General features: G+C 46.1%; 4 protein-coding genes across 4 annotated transcripts in view; 2 read left to right on the forward strand and 2 right to left on the reverse strand.

Moving 5' to 3' along the window:
* EMWEY_00010900 (transcription elongation factor FACT 140 kDa, putative) overlaps positions 1-1876 on the forward strand; it is a gene marked incomplete at both ends in the record, with an annotated part of 4606 nt that extends 2730 nt beyond the window's left edge. The window contains 6 exons of the mRNA XM_013478882.1: positions 63-243; positions 465-527; positions 769-898; positions 1069-1145; positions 1382-1577; positions 1806-1876. Of these exons, the coding sequence (XP_013334336.1) occupies positions 63-243; positions 465-527; positions 769-898; positions 1069-1145; positions 1382-1577; positions 1806-1876 (718 nt within the window). The remainder of the gene's footprint in view (positions 1-62; positions 244-464; positions 528-768; positions 899-1068; positions 1146-1381; positions 1578-1805) is intronic.
* Positions 1877-2973: 1097 nt separating this feature from the next.
* EMWEY_00010910 (hypothetical protein, conserved) lies at positions 2974-6472 on the reverse strand (the record flags this gene model as incomplete). The annotated part of the gene is made up of 5 exons (XM_013478883.1): positions 2974-3383; positions 3580-3772; positions 4012-4081; positions 4339-4993; positions 5743-6472. 5 exons carry the CDS (start codon positions 6470-6472, stop codon positions 2974-2976), a joined length of 2058 nt encoding a protein of 685 aa, XP_013334337.1.
* Positions 6473-8350: 1878 nt separating this feature from the next.
* On the reverse strand, positions 8351-12212 carry EMWEY_00010920 (apical membrane antigen 1, putative; the record flags this gene model as incomplete). Its single annotated transcript, XM_013478884.1, has 8 exons — positions 8351-8418; positions 8606-8736; positions 9247-9343; positions 9508-9780; positions 10153-10383; positions 10763-11056; positions 11478-11759; positions 11954-12212. The coding sequence occupies 8 exons, from the start codon at positions 12210-12212 to the stop codon at positions 8351-8353; spliced, it is 1635 nt and encodes a 544-aa protein (XP_013334338.1).
* Positions 12213-15428: 3216 nt separating this feature from the next.
* EMWEY_00010930 (hypothetical protein, conserved) lies at positions 15429-17744 on the forward strand (the record flags this gene model as incomplete). The annotated part of the gene is made up of 1 exon (XM_013478885.1): positions 15429-17744. One exon carries the CDS (start codon positions 15429-15431, stop codon positions 17742-17744), a length of 2316 nt encoding a protein of 771 aa, XP_013334339.1.
* Between the last annotated feature and the right edge of the window lie 1734 nt (positions 17745-19478).

The raw sequence follows: 19478 nt of genomic DNA on the forward strand, positions 1-19478 counted from the left end.
ATTTTTTTTTTTTTTTTTTTTTTTTTTTTTTGCTGTATTTGTTATGTTGTTTTTTTTTGCAGAGAATTGAAATTTTCTGGTGTTCCTCTAAAATCTAATGTAGAAATATTACCAACAGCGAATTGTTTAGTACATTTAGTTGAATGGCCTCCTTTTGTATTACCATTAGAGGATATAGAGATTGTTTCCTTTGAGCGTGTTTCTCATGGATTAAGAAACTTTGATATGATCTTTGTATTCCAGGTATATATTTCTTTATTCCCTTTATTTATTCCCTACATATTATCCATTTTCTTTTCTTTTTAGTCCCCTTTCTCCATCACAAGCACATAGAATTACCTGTTATTATATACAGTAAACAGCACAAGAAAATAGCAAACGAATGGCACTCTTCTGTATATGGCTGTTTGTACTGGTCGGGTATTTCTTGCTTTCTTCCTTTTTTCTGTTTTTGTTTGTTACAGGACTACAACAAGCCGGTTAAGAGGATTGATCTAATTCCCATTGAATATTTAGATAACCTCAAGGTTCGTTGTTCAGGAAAAATATATGTTCTTAACAATATAAATGCTTATTTAGCTCCTCTTAGATATATATTCGCTCCTCCTACGCAGTCTGCCTGTTTGCGTGTGCAGCAGTGTGTGTATTAGCTGGTATAATATAATAGACTGTTTGCTTATGGTCAACTAGCGCGTCTATTGGTAGTTATTTCCTTCTAAATGGCAATTAAATGATTGTTTTCTTCCTTTTTTCCCCTTTTGCATGCAGAGATGGCTAAATGAACTAGAAATTGTCTGGTATGAAGGGAAACAAAACTTGAATTGGGCGGCAATTCTTAAAGAAATTCGCGACGATCCTCGTGGCTTTGTTGAGGATGGCGGGTTCGATATGTTCCTTGGTATGTTATATGCATATATATACATATAAATTAATGTTTTTTTTTTATTTATTAATTTAATTACTAATAGATAAGGTGTGTTTCTCTTTTTATATCCATTTTATTGTATTTCTGCTGCTCTCCCTTGTCTATTTAACAATTTTATTGTCGTGGGTTGTTTGGTGCTGCAGGCGACAACGGCAGTGACGAAGAGGGAGATGACAGTGAAGATGATGATGACGAGGAATATGCAGAGCAATCTTCGAGTGTATGTGCAGCTCATTAATTATATATTTGTCCAATTGTTCACGGATTCTTATTCTGTACACAGGCTGGTGCTGGTGTTGGTGCTTGCTGGTTGTTCTCAATGCATCATATATGCATGCATCTGCATGGGAGCTACAGGCTGCAGGGGAAGCAGCAATAGCAGCAACGCGTACCCCTGAGCGAATTGTAGAATATTGTTAGTTATTATTCTCTTATTGGACTATGTTTGTTGCTCAGGACGATGACAAGGAGTACAACGAAGACGGGTCCGAGGACGCGAGCAGCGACCAAGGCAGTGATAGCGACAGTGACTATTCTTCTGACGATTCTTCTCTTGCAGATGAGAGTGACGGCTATGAGGAAGCAGCAGGAACAGACTCTGATGAAGAAGAAGGTCTTAGCTGGGACGAGCTCGAAGAAAGGGCAAAGAAAGGTACGTTGGATATTGCAATTTCCTGCATTTCTTTCTTTATCCCTATCCTCGTACAACTCTTATTCTTGTTAGTGGTGCAGGTGGTGGTGGGGCTACTGTTCTTGCCTTTTTGTGGCTTATTTACATGTTTCCTATTTGCTCTGTTGGCCCTCTTTGTGTTATTTATTGGTGGTGTTGTTTTGTTACACCTTTTCCTGCTTGCGTTTGTTTTTTGCGGTGTCTCCACAGAGGATAGAAAGCGTCAGGCAGATGACGACTCAGAAGAAGAAGAAAGGAGGACAAAGAAGAAGCGTAAATGAATGAATGAATAAATATATAAAAGTATTAATAGATAATATTCTTCGTGTTGTTGGGCTGCTGCTGCTGCAGTGTTGGAGTTTATTACACATTGCAGTAGTAGAGTACCCAAGATATTCGTGGCAAGGACAGATGACACAAAAAATGTTGTCTGTCTGTGCATTCCCTAACAATGGGTATGCATTGTATAGAAGCAGTGCTGCTGCTGCTGCAGCAGCAACAGCTGCAGCACCTGCTGCTGCTGCTGCTTGTGCTGCTGCCACCACTAGTGGTGGTGGTTGTGGCAGTCGTCGTGAGACAGGCAATTGCCGATGTTTGTGATTTCAATTCAATTCATCCTTTGGCCTGATGTTAGTGATCTAAATTATACCGACTAGTGTTGTTTTGCTTCTTCCTGTACATTTTCTTCCTTCTTTCTTTCTGTCTTTCTTCCTTCTTCGCTTCTTTCTTTCTTTCTTTGGGGGTTTATATACTGGCAAGGAGACTGTGTTCGTCTTCTTATCCAAAGAGGGGAAACAGAACTGCTGCTTCAATATTTTTGTTTTTGTTTTTGTTGGTTTTGTTGTACTACCGTCATTTCTTGTGTTTGCCTCTTGTCTGTTTAACTACCAACAACGGCAAACATTCTCCTGTTCTTGCAAAGAGAAGAGGGCAATTATACGAGAATAAGGAAAGGAAAAAGGAAAACAGGAAAATAAGCACTGTGTCTGTGTCTAAACGTTTCTATTGCCTCCTCAGTCTGCTCTCCTTCCCTCCCTTGTCTTCTTGCTGCTCCGACTACTGCTACACTACTCTGCCCCTCCTGTACTGCTGGGTACTTACTATTTAATTTGAGTTAAAGACAGCCAGAGAGCTGCAACAAAAGATCTGTTGCTTCTGACGAAGCAGAGAGAAAGGCGAAAAGGAGCAGACAAGCCAAACAACCACCATAATAGGCTGCACGTAGCCTACAGCCACCGCCACCACCAAGGATAGCAAACTAAATGTATGAATAATGATAATATTACAATATATATAATAAATAGTAATATTATTAGGAAGGGCATCAGCATAATGGTGATTAAAAAGCAGCCAGAGGAGACCGCTGTGTAGCTGCCTCTCACACCTGTTGCTCACAGGGAGCAGCAGCATCATAGGTAAATTTGTCTTCTTCTGTTGCTGTTGCAGCAGCAGCAGCTTCTGCTGCTGGTGCCCACATAACAGCAATTTTAATCACATTATAGGCTAGAGGCAACAGCCAGAGGAGAGAAACAAAAGGGGCTCTATTGGTGAAGAAATATTTGCTGCTGGTGGAGGAATCTGTCCACTCTGCAGCAGCAAATACTAGCAAGGAGGCCGGCAGCGTCAGACCGTATGCTGCTGCTACACGACTCCCATTCCTATTTATGAGGAGTAATCCCTCGAAGGTAGAGGCAAAAGGAACAAACAATAATACAACAGATGAACAGATACCCGAAAACAAGACGGCGGATGACAAAGATGAATCAGATGCAGCCAAACGCGCCCCCACTGCAAAAAAAAAAGGAAAAAGGAAAAAACAGCACATTAAGAAAAAAAAAAGAGAATTTAATAACAACTATTGCCGCTTCTTTACCTAATAATACATTGCCTTGTGTTAGCTATCATTGAGGACGCTGTACAGTCAACAGAAATAAAGCTAGAGAAGATGCATGCAGCTAGCAGACAAGGGTACAAACAAACGTACAAAAAGCTGAGGCACCGAGCTGTGCAGCGGCAGAGAGGGCAGCAGTAACAGCTGCTATACGATATATGTTGTCAAGGATTTGTTTTTTTCTTGTTTTGTTTGTCTCATGAGGCCTCCTGGCCATCGCTGCATTCAGTATTTGTGCTAATGCATCGGATGGCATTCCAATTACAGTATATAGACCTGCCACCAACTGCAGCAGCAGCAGCAAACACAGCAGAGCAGGAAACAACAAGCACCAGCAAATAACAATGCAGCAGCACAGTAATCCCTAAGTTGCTGCTTAATCACATATATACATGCAACACACGCCTACTTTAATACCCCCAAGAAGCAACCTTTTATTAAAAATTTAAATTTATATGTCTATATATATTTATATTTATATTTATATTATATTTAATTAATATACGCATTCTTTGCTGCTGTTACCTGGTGTGCAGCCATTCCCTTTGCGCCCCATAGAGAGGCCGCCTTTGCCATCGAAGAATACAGCATCAATCTATTAGAGGCAAAAGGAAAAAACAAAACAAAAGACAAAAAGAAATAAATAAGACAAAAGGGAAGAAACTTTTATAGCTTTAGTAGCTCGAGAAAGAAGAAAAATAGGAGTTGGATCGCAGGCAGAATCAATGTAAACCCTAGTACCACCAACAAACCCTAAACCCTAAACAGTAAACAGCTAAACAGCCAAACCCTAAACCCTCAGACGAGGGTTTAGGGTTTCGCTGTTCATCATGTGTATGTAGAGATGCTTACCTAACACAACATTGGGTCATTATAGGCAAGATAAAGGGGCCAAAGAGAGAAATCTCTGCTGCTGTTGGTGGCCTATACAGCACAGCTACCCACTTCATGATACTGAATAGCTGCTGGTGCTGCTGCGGTTGCTGCTGCAGCTTCTGCTGCTGCTGCTGCTCGTTGTCCGTAAGAGCAGCAGCAGCAGCAGCAGAAGCAGCAAGCATTGCAAGCCGCAAAAGGAGCAACAAGGCAGCAATGACTTGAATGACGACAACTGTTCCTGCTGCTGCCTTGATGAAATCCTCAATGACAAGAGAAGCAGCAGCAGGAGTAGGAGCAGCAGCAGCTGCTGCTGCTGCCCTTGATGCAAAGAAAAACAAAGTAGGAGCAGCAGCAACTGCTGCTGCTATTGTCAGCAACTGGGGTGCAGCATCACCAAGAGAAAGAAGGGCCCCTCTTACTGTCATGGCAACAACACAGAAGGGTAGAGATATACACCGTAGCCTAACGAAGCTCAATGCTAGAGAGAGAGTCTGCTGCTGCTGCAGCTGCAGCTGCTGCAGCGCTGCTCGTCCTGCTGCTGCTGCTGCTGCTGCCTTAATACTCAAGAAAAATGATAATATATCCCCAGCACCAAAGAACAAACACACCGCTAATACTACACCCAACCCGCCTGCGTACACACCAACACGGCAAACCCTAAACCCTAAACCCTAAACCCTAGGCTGTAATGCCTCCAGCTGCTGTAAAGGGACAACAAAATGTGAACTGTCTGCACTTGGGCTACTGCAGCTGGCTGCTGCTGCTGCTGCTGCTGCTGCTGCTGTTCCAGCACAAATCACCACTTGGGTCTAAACCCTAAACCCTAAACCCTAAACCCCTAAACCCTAAACCCCAGGGAAGCCCTACTGGCTAGCCAGACTCCGATAGCAGCCGTTCTGAAGGGACAAAGAGTGGCGCTGAGAGTAGAGTGTCGTTTGTGCTGCGGCTGCTGCTGCTGCTGCTGCTGCTGCTGCTGCTGGTGTTTGGTGCTGCTGCTGCATAGGGAAGTAGCAGCAACCCCTAATGCAGCAAGCAGCAAACAAAGACCATCAGGTAATTGGCTACCTGCTCCTGCTGCAGACACTGCAACAGAGGTTTGCCTCTTAAGACGAGCAGCAGCAACAGACACAACAAAGGACAGCAGCGGCTCTTGTGCCCATGCTAATAATACAGATAACATTGAGCAACTAAATTGATAACCAACAGAGGAGGGGGAAGAAGAAGAGGAGGAAGGAGAAGAAGAAATAAAAAAAGAAAAAAAAGATGACCATGAATATACACCTGCACATACACCCGAACTCTTGCTCTCTCCCCGCATGCAAGAAACATCCTCAACAGGGAAATCTCCCTTATCTACACGCCGCCTATGATGCAGTATACCGCTGCTGCTGCTGCTGCTGCTGCTGCTGCTGCTGCTGTTAGGGCAAGGGGGGCAGGAGTTGGGGAAGGAGGCGACGGATTCCTCTGATGGACCCCATCCATCCTTAGAAGTGCAAGAGGAAGCTGTCCATACTTCAGGTGTACGTACACCTGAACTACACACTAATACAGGTGCATCAACTTCTTGCAGCAAATCAACAGGCGCATGCATGGGGTCTGCTGCTGCTGCTGATGCTGGTGATGAAAATGGTGCTGGGGGTGTCCTTACAGCAGCAGCAGCTGCTGCTGCTGCTGTTGGTGTTGATGCTGCTTCGGATACTGCTGCTGCTGCTGCGGTCAGGAGTTGGTCTGAGGTAACACTCGTTGCTATAAAGTCTTGCATTGATTTTCCCTCTCCTGCATCTGTCTGCTCCTCAGGTGTATATACACCTGAAGGTGTATCCTCATGTTTGTTAGCATCTTCAGATGCCTGTAGATAGCTTCCCTTCTCCTCTAGTTCTGTAAGTGTAGATTGCTTGCTGCTGCTGTTCTGCTGCTGCTTGCTGCTGTCGTGTATCTGCTGTCGTGTGCTGTCTTCCGCCTGCGCCTCCTCTCTGCCCACAACGCTGCCTCGTTTGGTGCTAGAAGAGGAAGGATGCTGCTGTTTCTGCTGCTGCTGATGATGATTCCCTGAGGATTTGTTGCTGTGGCTGTTATTGGCCTGACGGCGCCCCCTGGCCCCCGGCGGCATCCTGAGGGCCTTAGGGTTGTGAAAGCCGAGGAGTGTGTTCGATGTGTTATTAGGGTTTATGAGGGTTTATGAAGGTTTATGAGGGTTTGTAAGGGTTTAGCCAGAGACAGAGGCAATGAATGACCTGGACGGACACCTCCCTGCCAGCCAGGGTCTGGAGTTGCAAACAAAAAGGGTTTTCCCCCAAGTCGCTCTAAAAAGAAGTAAAAAAGATGTTTTTAATAGAATATTTATTAATAAAGACTTAGAGATATACACATAAGCCATACACCAGCCACCAGACACTACAGAGGGTCCCGATTAAATTGCGATGCTCCCAGGCCGACGGACAGACAGAACAAGGGGTCAAGGTCCTGTCTTTTTCCTTCTCCTTTTACGTTAAATATACTTTAATATAAAAAGTAAAATATAATGATGATATAGACCATAGACTTCCGCTGTTCTAGTGACAAGCTGGTGTTCGTTCCTTCTTCTCCTGTACACACACACGGTGTACATACACCCGAGATTTCGGCAGTTACAACATTCACAGGAAATGTTTAACTTGGTATATTTTTCGTTGGTTATATTAAATAAAAGATGCTTTTTATTTGTAGATCTCGAAAGTTCCACTTCTACCTCTCCCCTAACTATCCATAATCCCCACTTGTCTGCTCTATCATATGTCTCATGTTTCGAGTGTCTGCACACCTCAACAGCAGAACGATGTTTAAGACGCCCGTCCTAGCTGTTAAACGCTCCAGTCTTAATTAGCATTACCATTATATTTTATGTGCCATAACGAAGTTGCATTTATGACTAGACACTGCGTGCAACAACAACCCCTAACTCAATGCCGCACTCGTCTCTGTGTTACAACACTTTCCCCCCTCAACTGGAGGATGCATGCAACCTTCGCTCTACTTCCCTCCTTATTCATCTGCTTGCCTGCAAATCACCAATAGCTACTGAACTATTCTATCTAAAATTGTCTGTGTAATACCATGGCAGAGGCGACAACTGCGCTACCGTATGTGGGCACCGAGGGCACATAAACTACGAAAAGAGCAAAAGGAAAACAATTTGCAGCCCCCTGCGTACTTAACTGCAGCAGCAGCGGAGGAACCAACTGCAGCAGCTGTTGCAGCGGGTGGTGCCGCTGCGTTTGTTGCTGCGGCATCTGCCTCCGCTGCAACAGCAGCTGCCGTATATTCTGCTGTTGCTGCTGCCGCCTCTCTTGCTGTGCGGCGGCAGCAGACACTAAATGGAACTACGTCCTTTTTACACAGAGGACAGCACGTCGCTGCTTCTGCTTCTGCTGCTGCTGCTGCTGCTGCTGCTGCTGCTGCTCGGAGGCGTTTTTGACTTAAAAGATATTTCTCTAAGGCGACACAAGTGTGCGGTTTTCTTGCTTGCTTACATGCATGCATACATGCATGCACAGCAGCAGCAGCAAGCACGCACAAAAAGCCCCAAGAGCATGCCGCAGCTGCTGCAGTGAAGAGAAGCAGCTGTGGGGAAGGTGTACACGGGTGTACCCGAAGGACATATAGTGTAGGACTTAGGGTTTATATATTATTAGGATTAAGGATAACAAACCTTAGCACCACTAGGGTGTACAGACACCTAAAGATGTATTATTCCCAGCTCATACAAAGCAGCATGCACAGCTAAAGGGAGAATAAAAGGATGGGGCTTCGTGCATGCATGCAAAAAGTATTTATTAATAAGTGTTATGAGTGCAGATATGCAAGCAAAAGGGAAAGAAAGAAAGCCTGCATTATCTGTGTGTTGTTCCTCTGTTGTTGTTTTAATTAAGGGGTTCGTTTGTTGCATTGAATTGCCATTTTCCCTTCTTTTTTTCCTCTTTTTTTCTTCTTTTTTATCTCCTCTCTATTACTAGTAATCTTGGTCAACTAACACGTGGGTGCTCTCCCCCGTTTCTGCTTCATCAGCCTCTGCCTCCTCTGCAGCAAGAAGAAAGAAACATCAAATAAACAGAAAAAATATTCATAAATGTATCTGTTGCGCTGTTACCGCCTCTGTAGTTGCTACTGCTTGCGCTACTGCTGCTACTGCATGTGTAGTTGTTGTTGCTGCTGCTGCTGGCACATATTAAGTATCTCTGTAAGGATATATTGGGTGCATGCGCACCCCAGAAGGAAGGCTCTGCCTGCTGCACTAAATCCGACTGTCTTTGCTTGCGTCTGTTGGCTGCCGCCTCCTCCTGCACATAATCTGAACGAGTTGCTTCGTCTCCCTTCGCTGCAGGCCTCATTCTGCTACTGTAGCACAAGAAGAACAACACATCATACACCCCTTTCTATCTCTATGCAAAATAGAATATAAATATATGTATACATCTACATACAGTTTCATGTATACATATGTGTATACATCCACATACAGTTTCATGTATACATATGTGTATACATCTACATACAGTTTCATGTATACATATGCGGGTTTGTCCACCGACAATCCTGCACGTGCAACTAATATACGCATATCTATAGATGCATATATATAAAAGCAAGCATTCATATTCTTTTGTTTGTGCATATATTTGTGCATGCGTGTTGGTATATATTATAGGCATGCATTATACACATGACAAGATTGACCTAGGGGCACCCCAATCAGCTTGGTGACAACAATGACACAGCTCGCATGCACTGGAAAGCTGCTGCTGCGCTTCCTGTAGTGTTAATCAGCAGATTAAGTTGCAACTTTTAAGAACAAGGAAACTCAGTGTTGCGGAGGTAGATGCAACAGCAACAGCAAGAGAGTCCCACCGATAGAGCAAGAAGCCCCCTCCACCCAACAGCAGTAACAAAATGCCTCCCGCTGCTGCCAAACCTATCATGACCCCCTTGGGAAAGCCGCCTTCACCTGAAAACGAAACAGAGAGGAAACAGAGGCGGCACACAAACCCTAAAACCGAAACTCTGGGGAGATGAGTTGGTGTTTCTCAACTGTACTAGGAACGTCGAATTGTTTCTTCCGCCTTCTGTTCAAGATTTAAGCTTTTGGACATAGGGTTTACGGCTACGTACACCGGGTGCCGTCCTCTGGTGAGCAGGGTACTTCCTCTGACACGAGAGTTCCTGAGACGCATGTAGCGACGATCTGTGTGCAGGTGTTTCGATCGCAAGGGGTCTTCGTTTGCGGGAAGCTGTCTGTACAGGGTGCCGTCTCTTCCTCTAATGAACCCAGAGCAGTGAATGCAGCCGCCCCCTCAAGAGGCACCAAACAAGTTGGAATTTCGCCGGATAACCAGCACTCCATTGAACCCGGATAAAAGCTCGCAAAATTCACACCCTCGCCGCCTGCAACAATACGCATTAATACAACCAGCATTCATACAGATCAACAGATGGGTAAACGAACTGTCTCCCTCGAGAATATAAAAGATGGTAGCAATTTTTCACGTGCATGTGTTTAGAATCCAAATAATGCATAAAGCTCTACATGTACGCTGCCCATATCGGCTGCTCCAGCAGCATATCGTCTCCACTATATCCCAGCACGTTTAGGTTTGCCTGTGCCCCACCCTATTCATTTGTACCTGCACCCCGACATGTTCATGTGTCTCTACACCCCAATATGCCCCAGCCTGCTCGGGTGTAATCTTCTGCCTCCATCCCATGTTCAGATGTACGCACAGAACCTCTGCTCTCCGTTCTGCCTATGCTGCTTACCCGACTTGGGTTGATTGGGCTCGGTACTGGGGAAAAAATATCCATATGTTCCGAAGTTTTCGTCTTCAGTTACAGGATGGTCGCTAGCCACTTCAGGGTTTTCAAATGCCAGCGACCAGCACTCGGCTTTGCTATTCACTTTTTCCTTCTTCGCTCCGTCGAGGTGTTTGTGCTCTGTGCATCTGCCCGAAACCCATACGCCGAAGACAGCGTCCTTCACGGCCTTGTTGGCTGCATGCAGACGAACACAACAAGGCGACTTGGAACTAAAACAAAAGTAGCGGATGCAATCCCCAAATGCGATTGCCCCACATAAATCAGGACGTCCAACCCTAACTCCCGCAAATCCCCACGAGCAGTCAGGTATTAAATGCATGCTTCCGTGCATGCTTCCGTTAAAGAAGAAAGACAAAAGCGAGACAGCGAGGGGCAAAACACAAAAGGGAGGAGGCAGAGCGAGGCAAAAGACTGAGAAACGAATCCGACAAAGTAGAGGGGAGGAGAGATTGAAGCATCTGGAGGAGTATCCTTTGGGATGTCTCTCGGCAGCTGCTGTACAGAAGCATTATATATATATATATATATATATATATATAGTGTTGATTCTCACGGCAGTGTGTTTCCCAATAGTCTGGGTCCCTTCCTACGTAAGCCGACCCATAAACGAGTTCTGGTCGGCTATCTAGCGCTTTGTGGGGCTCGAAACAGTACCACGTCATCCCATCGGGTTTGCCATCTACGGAGCAGTAGCGCTCCCCCATGAGCCGTTGCACGGGAAGATAGAGGAAATAGCACAAGTCTCGTTTCGTATCGTAGACCCAAGGGTACCGATACGAAGAATTCTTTCCAGCAGTCGTCATAAAACTCATCTCTGCACACTTCCCCATCGGTGTATTCGCCTTCACTGCAGCACAAAAAATGAACAGCTCCCAACCCTACCGGATTCCACTGGCTACCTATCTAAGAAGAGAACCGGATTTACAGCTGTGAAAACGAAAGGGAAAACAATGAGAAATACAGCAGAAAGAGAATATAAAACCGCCGTACACAAACCCCGTCCATGAACGGAGATGATGCGCAGTAAAGCGTTCCCCCCCCCCAAAATACACACAGCAATAATCACATGGTGTACATGTATCTTCCTAGACGTGCATGTGTTTGCATATATACATATACGCCGGTAAATATATGCACATGTTAATATATCAACTCACATGCGTGCACAACCTATTTCCCATGCATATGCATCTACAGATGTGCACAGACGCGCACACAGCGATGTATCGCCGCCTGTACATATAATATTATATGCAGTGTCTACGCACGCTGTTTATAGCTGTTTAACTTCTGTGCACTCATCGGAGAGTAAGGGCTTTTGTCTGGCATTTTGAAGCTGTTATTGAACCCGCCAGGAAGAGGATGTCCTACGGCATCGGACTGCTGTTTGGTGGGTATGTCGTCAAGAAAGTCATTCTTATAATTAGGGTTGTTTTGCGGCTGGTACAACACAATCGTCTTGCCAAAGACAGGGCAGAGGCCGCTCGGTTCCCTGTATGTCCGCCCGTCCACTTCCTTGTCGCCTCCTAGATCTACGTAAATACCGCTACCTACATGGAAAAGTCACAAAACCTCAAGCCATTGACCCTAAACCTTAAGCGCTAGGTCTTGATGAACGGTCAGTCCATCAAAGAGAACCCCATACAGATAACCACTTGAGCAGTTTAACCTGGTGCTGTCAGAAATATTGCACCTTAGCAAACACATTCTCACTTAGACCCTAAACCATAAAACCCCAAAATACCGCCCTTCTGCACACCGTGGACCTTCGGGATGTTAAATCGATCCATGAAATCGCTGAGAGGAGGCACTAGAAAGGGGTTATCGTTGGGCTGGTGAAGCGCTGCATGGAGCTCTGCCGACAGATTTCCTGCTGCTGCTGTTGCTGCTGCTTCTGTGTGACCCTGGTGAACTTTATCTTTGATTCCCTGCACTACAGTGGAGCCTAACGAAAGCAGGCCCAAGCAAACCGCCTCCGTAAACGCAGCGCGCAATCCACACATCTTGAAAACAAATAAAGATGAAATAAAGGAAAACACCGTGATGACGAGATTCAAAGAGATCAAGGGATGCCTTAAAGGCAAAAGCCGATGCAAGAAGCAAGGAGGCCAGAGACAGCTGGCCTCCACCTGCCTGCTGGTACAAGGAGGCGTGAAAAAGCCTGAATATGTCCGAACTAATGGCGAATAAGCAACAAGCAGAGACTAAGTAGCCCCACTCAACCAACGGAGAGAGCAACGTAAACGAGGTGTTGTTGATTCGTTCTCCCTTGCACGTGTTCCGGCTGTGCCTCGACGCACAGGTTTCCAGACTCCTGAAGAAGAAGCAAAAAAGGGACTTGCGAGTTGTCGAAAGAGTTATGAATTAAATCCCCTTCGCAGAAAAGCACTTCAAATGAAAAAGCAGAGGGAAAACAACGCGCGCAAAGGCGCAAGCGGCCTTGTCTGTAGGAGAGTCGATCTCGCAGTGCCTGTGTGAGGAAAACACAACTTGATGAACTGGTAACAAAATTAACAGCATTAAATGCATTAATTTGCGCCAGTAACTGACGAGAAAATCACAAGAGAGGACGCTTTGGGTCTCCACTGCTGCCCGTGCCTGCACGGAAGGGCTGCTGCTGCGGGAGCAGCCGGTGGACTGGGGAGAAAGCAAGGGAGGGAAAAGCAGGTTCCTTCCATTTAAGTGTCTTTAAAGGAAACTTTAAATTGCTTAAACATTATATTGTATTCTCATTTGTTGATATTTGCAGCTATACTTCCAGTTGCCGCACAGTCTGTAGGTTCCCCCCTTCGATGCAAAACTTACCACTGGTCTTGCACCACCACAGCGTGAACCCAATTGTTTCATATATCGTGTTTTCGTCTCTTATACAGTGGAATTAAACGAATTGTCTAGCAAAATTAGTATATTTTGGGAGGCTTTTCCTTTGCTGTAAGGTTGCAGCTCCCCAGCAGGTCCGCAACACTGCCCGATAGTAATTGCTTTCTCCCTGTTGCAGCAGCATAATTTCTCTTTTCCTCGGTTTTCCAGCCCAGAAACCTTCCTCGTGAGACAATAAACAGCTGTGAGGCAGTTAAGAGCAGGTAGATCCACGAAAGCCAAATACTTCCTTGTTTACGTTAGGCGCTATGTTGATGTCTAGAGACAACAATCTGCAATGGTGTGTGTACGTGTGTGTGTGTGTGTGTGTGTGCATGCGCCTGCTGTGTATTCTGCACACAGTGTTCGTTCTGCATTTTGACTTTCAGCAGAGCTTTCTGTAATATTTCTAAACCCCTCAAACAAGCAAAAGGCGTTTCGAAGTTGCTGTAGCGACAGAACCGAAGTAACAGTGCCGATACTTTCCGAACGTTTTAATCGAGGGGAAGTCAATAGTCTAAATAACTCAACAAGCTCGCAAAGTAGCAACAGATGATTATTATTGTTGTTTATTTACTTTAGAACGAAGGAAGTTGGCTGCTTTCTACCGCACATGAAAGAGAAGGGAAAAGGAGTTGCTGCGCGTTGCTTCTCTAACTTTCCAGTTTTTGAAAACAACAAAAGCTAGTAGCCTTGTCTGCAATTTTACTATCTTGAATACGTCATTTCAAATCTAGTTTTGAATAGTTAATGGAAAGCGCTGGTGGAAAGCTTATCAATCATGATCCTGCTGCAGCGTTGTTAGGAGATGGTGTGCACTCAGGTAGGCAGGTCGGAAAGGGAAGTTTCCACTCCACAAATTTATTAATAAATTGGGATGTAATTAGCTTCTGCCATTAAACCCTTCGGAAGCATTTTATTCTGTGCCTTCGCAATTGACCATCGCATGCCGCTTTAAGTTCTTGCTGCGCTGCAACTTGCGTACCGGTAGCATTTCGGAAACGCGAGCTGACTATTAAGAAATCGTTATTTGTCAATTTAAATTATAATGCTTGAAAAGCTGAATTTTATAAGGTATCGGGACGCTGAAATTCTGCTTATTTTCCTTTACCGCGCGCTGTCCCCCTAGTGCTTTTAATGGAAAAAAATGTGGTAGGGATTCCTCGCCATATTTGACTATTTGCTTTTGACAACAACAATTGGTGTTAATTTAAAATTTTAAAACTTGTTTATTCTTAAAGACCGTAGGAAAGGCGCACGTATCGGATTCAACACTTCCAGTGGTATCGGATCTCGATGGTGCTGTGGCTGTGGATATACGCGCATTGGTTGTGAGGTACAGTACTCCGTTGTTTATTATAATTATTCCAATAAAGGAATTTGCTTAACAATAAAAGCAATGTATTTAGTATTGGCAACTCGATTTTACGCTTATTTCTTAGAAAAAGCGGCTGTCTTCTTTGTACTGCCTCGCTAGCTATCCACGGGAGCCGTGCGTCTGTTGAACATGAAGTTCGGCTGTGGGTTTTTAGGTATTTTGCTCCTTTTTTGTTCCTTTATTCAATAACCGATGTGTTTTCATTTCAGTTATATCTTCTCCTTCCTGTTGAATTTGTTCTTCCCTTCCTACAGCGCCAAACAGTCCTCGCAGCCGCCCAGCGTGGCATTTATACATTCTCTGACTGCATGCATGCGCCTTTTTCTGGGGTTTGCGGTGGATATTCACTGTAAATTTATTTCATTACTTTCATATGAAGAGAGGAATGTGCATTGAAGATTTAATTTAGTTGTTCTCCAGTGAAGACGGAGAAGACCGGACCTCGGCAATCGACAGCAAGCGCCAATCAAATGAGTAGGAAAGGAAACCCATAATACGCGACACTGCAGCACCTATTATTTAGATTTTAGGCTTCAGTATTTAAAATGATCATTTATCCTGCTGGTCATTACTGAGGCTTGGCCATTATCTCCTGGCCCCATCCCCTGGCCCAGGCAGCTTTTCCCAATGGGTTGAGGGTTTGGGGTTGAGGGCTCAGGGTTCGCGCCATTTCGTTGGACCTATCCCTTTTTTTTCTGCACACACATTTTCTTTGAAATTCTTCCCCGCGTTTGCTTTTCTCGGCATTCTTTGGCATTCCCCAGGCATTCTTCTTTTCCTCTCCACCACATTTTTTCTTCCCTCCAAACATTTTGTCTCCCCATTTTCCCCTTCCTGCTCTTATTATCCCGACAGCAGCAACAGCTGCACCAAGAGCTACAACAGTCGTTGCCACAACAACAGCAGCAACAGCATCGGCAGCAGTAACCATTGCAACAATACTAGCAGCAGCTGCAGCTGCTGCAGAAGCAGCAGCAGCAGCATGGAATGGGTGGGCGTCTGCCGTGCTGCAGCTCGGCAGGAGGACAGGGCTTCCTCTTCTTTCTTTATTGATGTAGAGGATCCGGAAGTCCCCAGTCGTTCTCCCGCTGCTGCTCCCGCTGCTTTCCCTTTTTCTGGTCTTGCAGGAAAATCAAAACAAATACATAAACACGGAGCCGCTACAGCAGAGGCCTGCACCACAGACACAAATGAAAAACTCAAGGGCAGCTCCTTTCCGCTGCTGCTATCTCCACCCCCGCAGGCGAGTCCCGCTGTTCTTCCTTACAAGACTCCAAGCCAGCCGCAACAGCAGCAGCAGGATCAATGCCAAAGGCAGGCACTCCTGCAGCAGCAGTGTAGCCAGCAGACGTTGCGCGCCTCAGCAGCAGAATTTCCATTGAGGGGTTCTGTGCCTTCCTTTTCATTCACTTCGCTGCCACAACAGCAGCCGCAGCAACCACAGCAGCGACAAAACCCGGAGGCGAATGATCCAAAGGCCTTTGCTGCTGCAGGTAGAGCAGTATTTGCTGCTGCTGATGCATCCTCCAAATCAGCGCATTGCTCCAAGGATCGCTTTGCAAGTGTTGAAGTGTATGCGCAGGCACCTGCTGCTGCAGCAGTTGTCCGCAATGCTGTTTCCGGTGACGGAGTTGAATATCCGACCCTGTGTCTGTTCACCTCGCCCAATTCAAAACAGACAGAAGGAGACACAGCAACAGACACCAGCAATCCCAAACCCACTGCCTTTTCCCTCCCGGAAAAATCTGGTTATAGTCTGGGGGCTGTTGCTAGTGCAGCAGCAGCAGCAGAAAGCCGCAGCCAAAATGAATGGCCTTGGCAGGGAGCAGCAGAACTAACGAAAACGCCTGACGTGCCCTCTTCAGGTGTATGTACAGCTCAAGACACCTTCTTCCCGTCCGATGCAGAAAGACGGCTCTCGACGTCTCCACAGTCAGAGTCATCTTTACTGGAAGTCCCTTTGCGTCCTAGCAATGCAGCAGCACCAGCAGCAGCAGCAATGGCAACAACAGCAGAACAAGAGGCAAAAGAAACAGCTCTGTTTTCTGTTCAAGACAGAGGTGGCAGCTGGCAAGCACACGAATCGAATTCATCGGAGCTGCATGCAGCTAAGGATACGTTTGGCAGTTGTCCATGCACCGCTGACAGACAACACAACTCAACGACTAGCAGCGACAGCACCTCGTTACCCTGTAGCGACTGCAGCAGCTACAGGAGTTACAGCAGCAGCCACAGCAGCAGCTACAGCAGCAACCAGAGTAGCGGCAGTCAGGCATCGGGATGGAGTTCGAGCCACAGTAACCCCACTGACGGCGACAGCGCTGCTGGTCTCTCTTTTCTTGTTTCTCCCGACTTAAAATGCCTTTCAGCAAGGTCCTCTGAAGAATGCAGTCCCCCAGAGGAACACAGCAACTCTCATGCGCTTCTACAGCCGAGGCAGCAGCAGGACATACCGCGGCTGCTGCAGCAGCTGGAGCAACGCCCGCCGTTGTATCTGCCTCAGGCAATGCAACCCCGCTTCCACGGGGGCCACCATAAGAAAAACCCCACATGCAGTGGTTATTCTTCTCAGGGCATCGAACCCTCTAGCGCATTTCGAAGGCGCGCCATATTTAGCAGCAGCAGCAGCAGTAGTAGTAGCCGTAGCAGTAGCGATACCAGCGACTCAGAAAAGGGGCAGCCTCTGGTTACTGTTCATAGTCAGAAGAGAAAAGGCAAAGGCGGGGGCACTTTAATAGCCAGACGCCGGCAATTCAACCAGAAATACATTGGCAGCAGCACCACAAGCAGCGGCAGCAGCAAGCACTTCACCGTGCATTTTGAGGACCTCGGCTTGGACTGCGGTTTGTTGAAAGTGGGCAGGCGGCAGCAGTTGGCTGGAGGTAGGGCTGCTGTTGGGGTGTCTCGACAGTGTGAACAGGCCAATGGCAGCCGGCTCAGCGGAGACGAGAAGGACCAAAGCAACAGTCATTTTGTTTTGCGTTCCCAGCGACCTGTTCTGGAGAGGGCAGACAGTCGGCGTCACGGTAGGCTGCAGCTGCAGACGCAGGCGGCTGGATCAGCAGGGGCAGCAACAGCTACCGCTGCGGAGGCTGACAGCAGCAGCAGCAGGAGACAGAGGCTGACAGAGCCGATGCGGCAGCGGCTGCTGCGTCAGTACACCCAACACCTCAACCGACTGCATGCAGCAAAAGAAGAGGCGCGTCGTTCAGAAGAAACTGCAGAGGCACTGCAGCCGCGCCTAGTGAGGGTTGTGTTAGAGGGGGCCAAACTCAAAGCCTTGCAGAGCAGCAAGTAAGGAGAAAAAAGAAACAGAAAGTGAAGGTTAAGGCCTCACGTGGATGGTGTAGAGAACAGTATATACTCGCAGTATATTTATTTATGTATTTTTTTATTTATTCGTTTGTTAGCTTATTGAACAGAGGTATTCCTATCATATGCATGCATTGTCTACACTTGTGTAGACAATGCATGCATGTGATTGTGCTCCCAGTAGGTGACGCATGTATTGTGTGCTGCAACCGCTGCTGCTCTTGCTGTTGTTGTTACTGCTGTTGCTGCTGCTGCAGAGCCTGGAAGGAATATGTTGGGGCCTCCGTGACGGATGTGGACGAAGACATTGAAAGGTTTATGGCAAATTTTGGGAGCTGCGACTATCCGAATTTAACTGAAGAGAATGTAACTGACGGCAACCCCTCTGCTACCGCCGCCGCCGCCGCAGCAGCAGCAGGCGCTTGCAGCAGATGCTGTAAGGGCAGAAGCGTAGCTGGGGCATTTTTAGTGTTGATGGTGTTTTATTTGTTTGTTATTTGTGGAGTTGTCCTCTGGCTGAAAGAAGCAACAAGCGCATCTAATCAAGCTAACAACAATGAAGCAAACAGCAGCGCCTTCTGAGGTGTATGTACACCCCAAACACCACTAGTGATTTCTTTGCTCTTCTACAGAGCGAAGATATTTCACAGACAGTCGATCTCCCTTTTCTGACCAGCATTAGGCAACGCTGTGCCGTCGGTCTCCTCAGATATTCAACTAATCTTTTTTTAAATAAACAACCTGTTTAGAGAACAACGTGTTCAACCGTAACAGTTGATATGTCGTGCGACAGAGAAAGCGTTACATACTTGAAACAACAAATATACCTCTACCAAGCGTACAGACACCTCACAAACCGCTTCAACTGCTATCGCTTCCCTCCCGTCTCTCCCTGTTTCTTCGTCGAAATGTCTCTTAGGGCTAAGCGTCAGAATCTCCTTCTGCAATAAATAATTCTACTAATGCAACAAAGATGATGGGGCAGACGCGAAGAAGAACGAGAAAAAGAAAAGGAAGAGCGGTTTGGGGTGTACGCACACTGTTCAACTGTTGGTGCCAATTGAAAAAGTTGCATCGGGGTCTGCTTTAGACCACATGGAGTTAATTGCGATAAGGAGAGGCCCTTTGAAGCCCACCAGGAGAGAATCGATGGAGATTCGCAAAAAGGGAAAAATGGCAGCACAAATAAGCTTACAGCCAGACAGGAACAGATAGAGATAGCGGTTGTTATGGAGACAGGCAGACACCGAGAGAGGAAACAACAAACAACAGACAAGGTAAAGCAGCAGCACACAGCCACTCAGTATAGCCATAGCCACCATAGCCGTAGCCATACTACGGCTGCAGCGCGCCTCTTAAGTTGTAAGGCTATCAAATGCAACAACGCATGAAGAAGAAAAGCAAAAAGTGTGAAAGATGATGCGGAGTGATCATCTTCTGTCTCCTTCCTCTGCTTTCTCTCGCCGCCTGGCTGTAGATCGACACACAATATTTGCATGCCGATATTTACAAATATATTGCATACATTGTGCATGTCTTAAATATATAATATACAGTATATACAAAACGCATATTATATATTTACATGTATTGCCACGTACTACTCCATGCAACCCACACGAGTCCGAGCCTACAGACACAGTTGTGTGTGTAGGAGTTGGTGGGGGGGAAGTGAAAAATCTGATGAAAACCACAAAATCATTGGATTACAAACCGCAAA

Source organism: Eimeria maxima, genomic scaffold, assembly GCF_000499605.1.
Source record: "Eimeria maxima Weybridge genomic scaffold, Emw_scaff75, whole genome shotgun sequence".
Lineage (NCBI taxonomy): Eukaryota > Apicomplexa > Conoidasida > Eucoccidiorida > Eimeriidae > Eimeria > Eimeria maxima.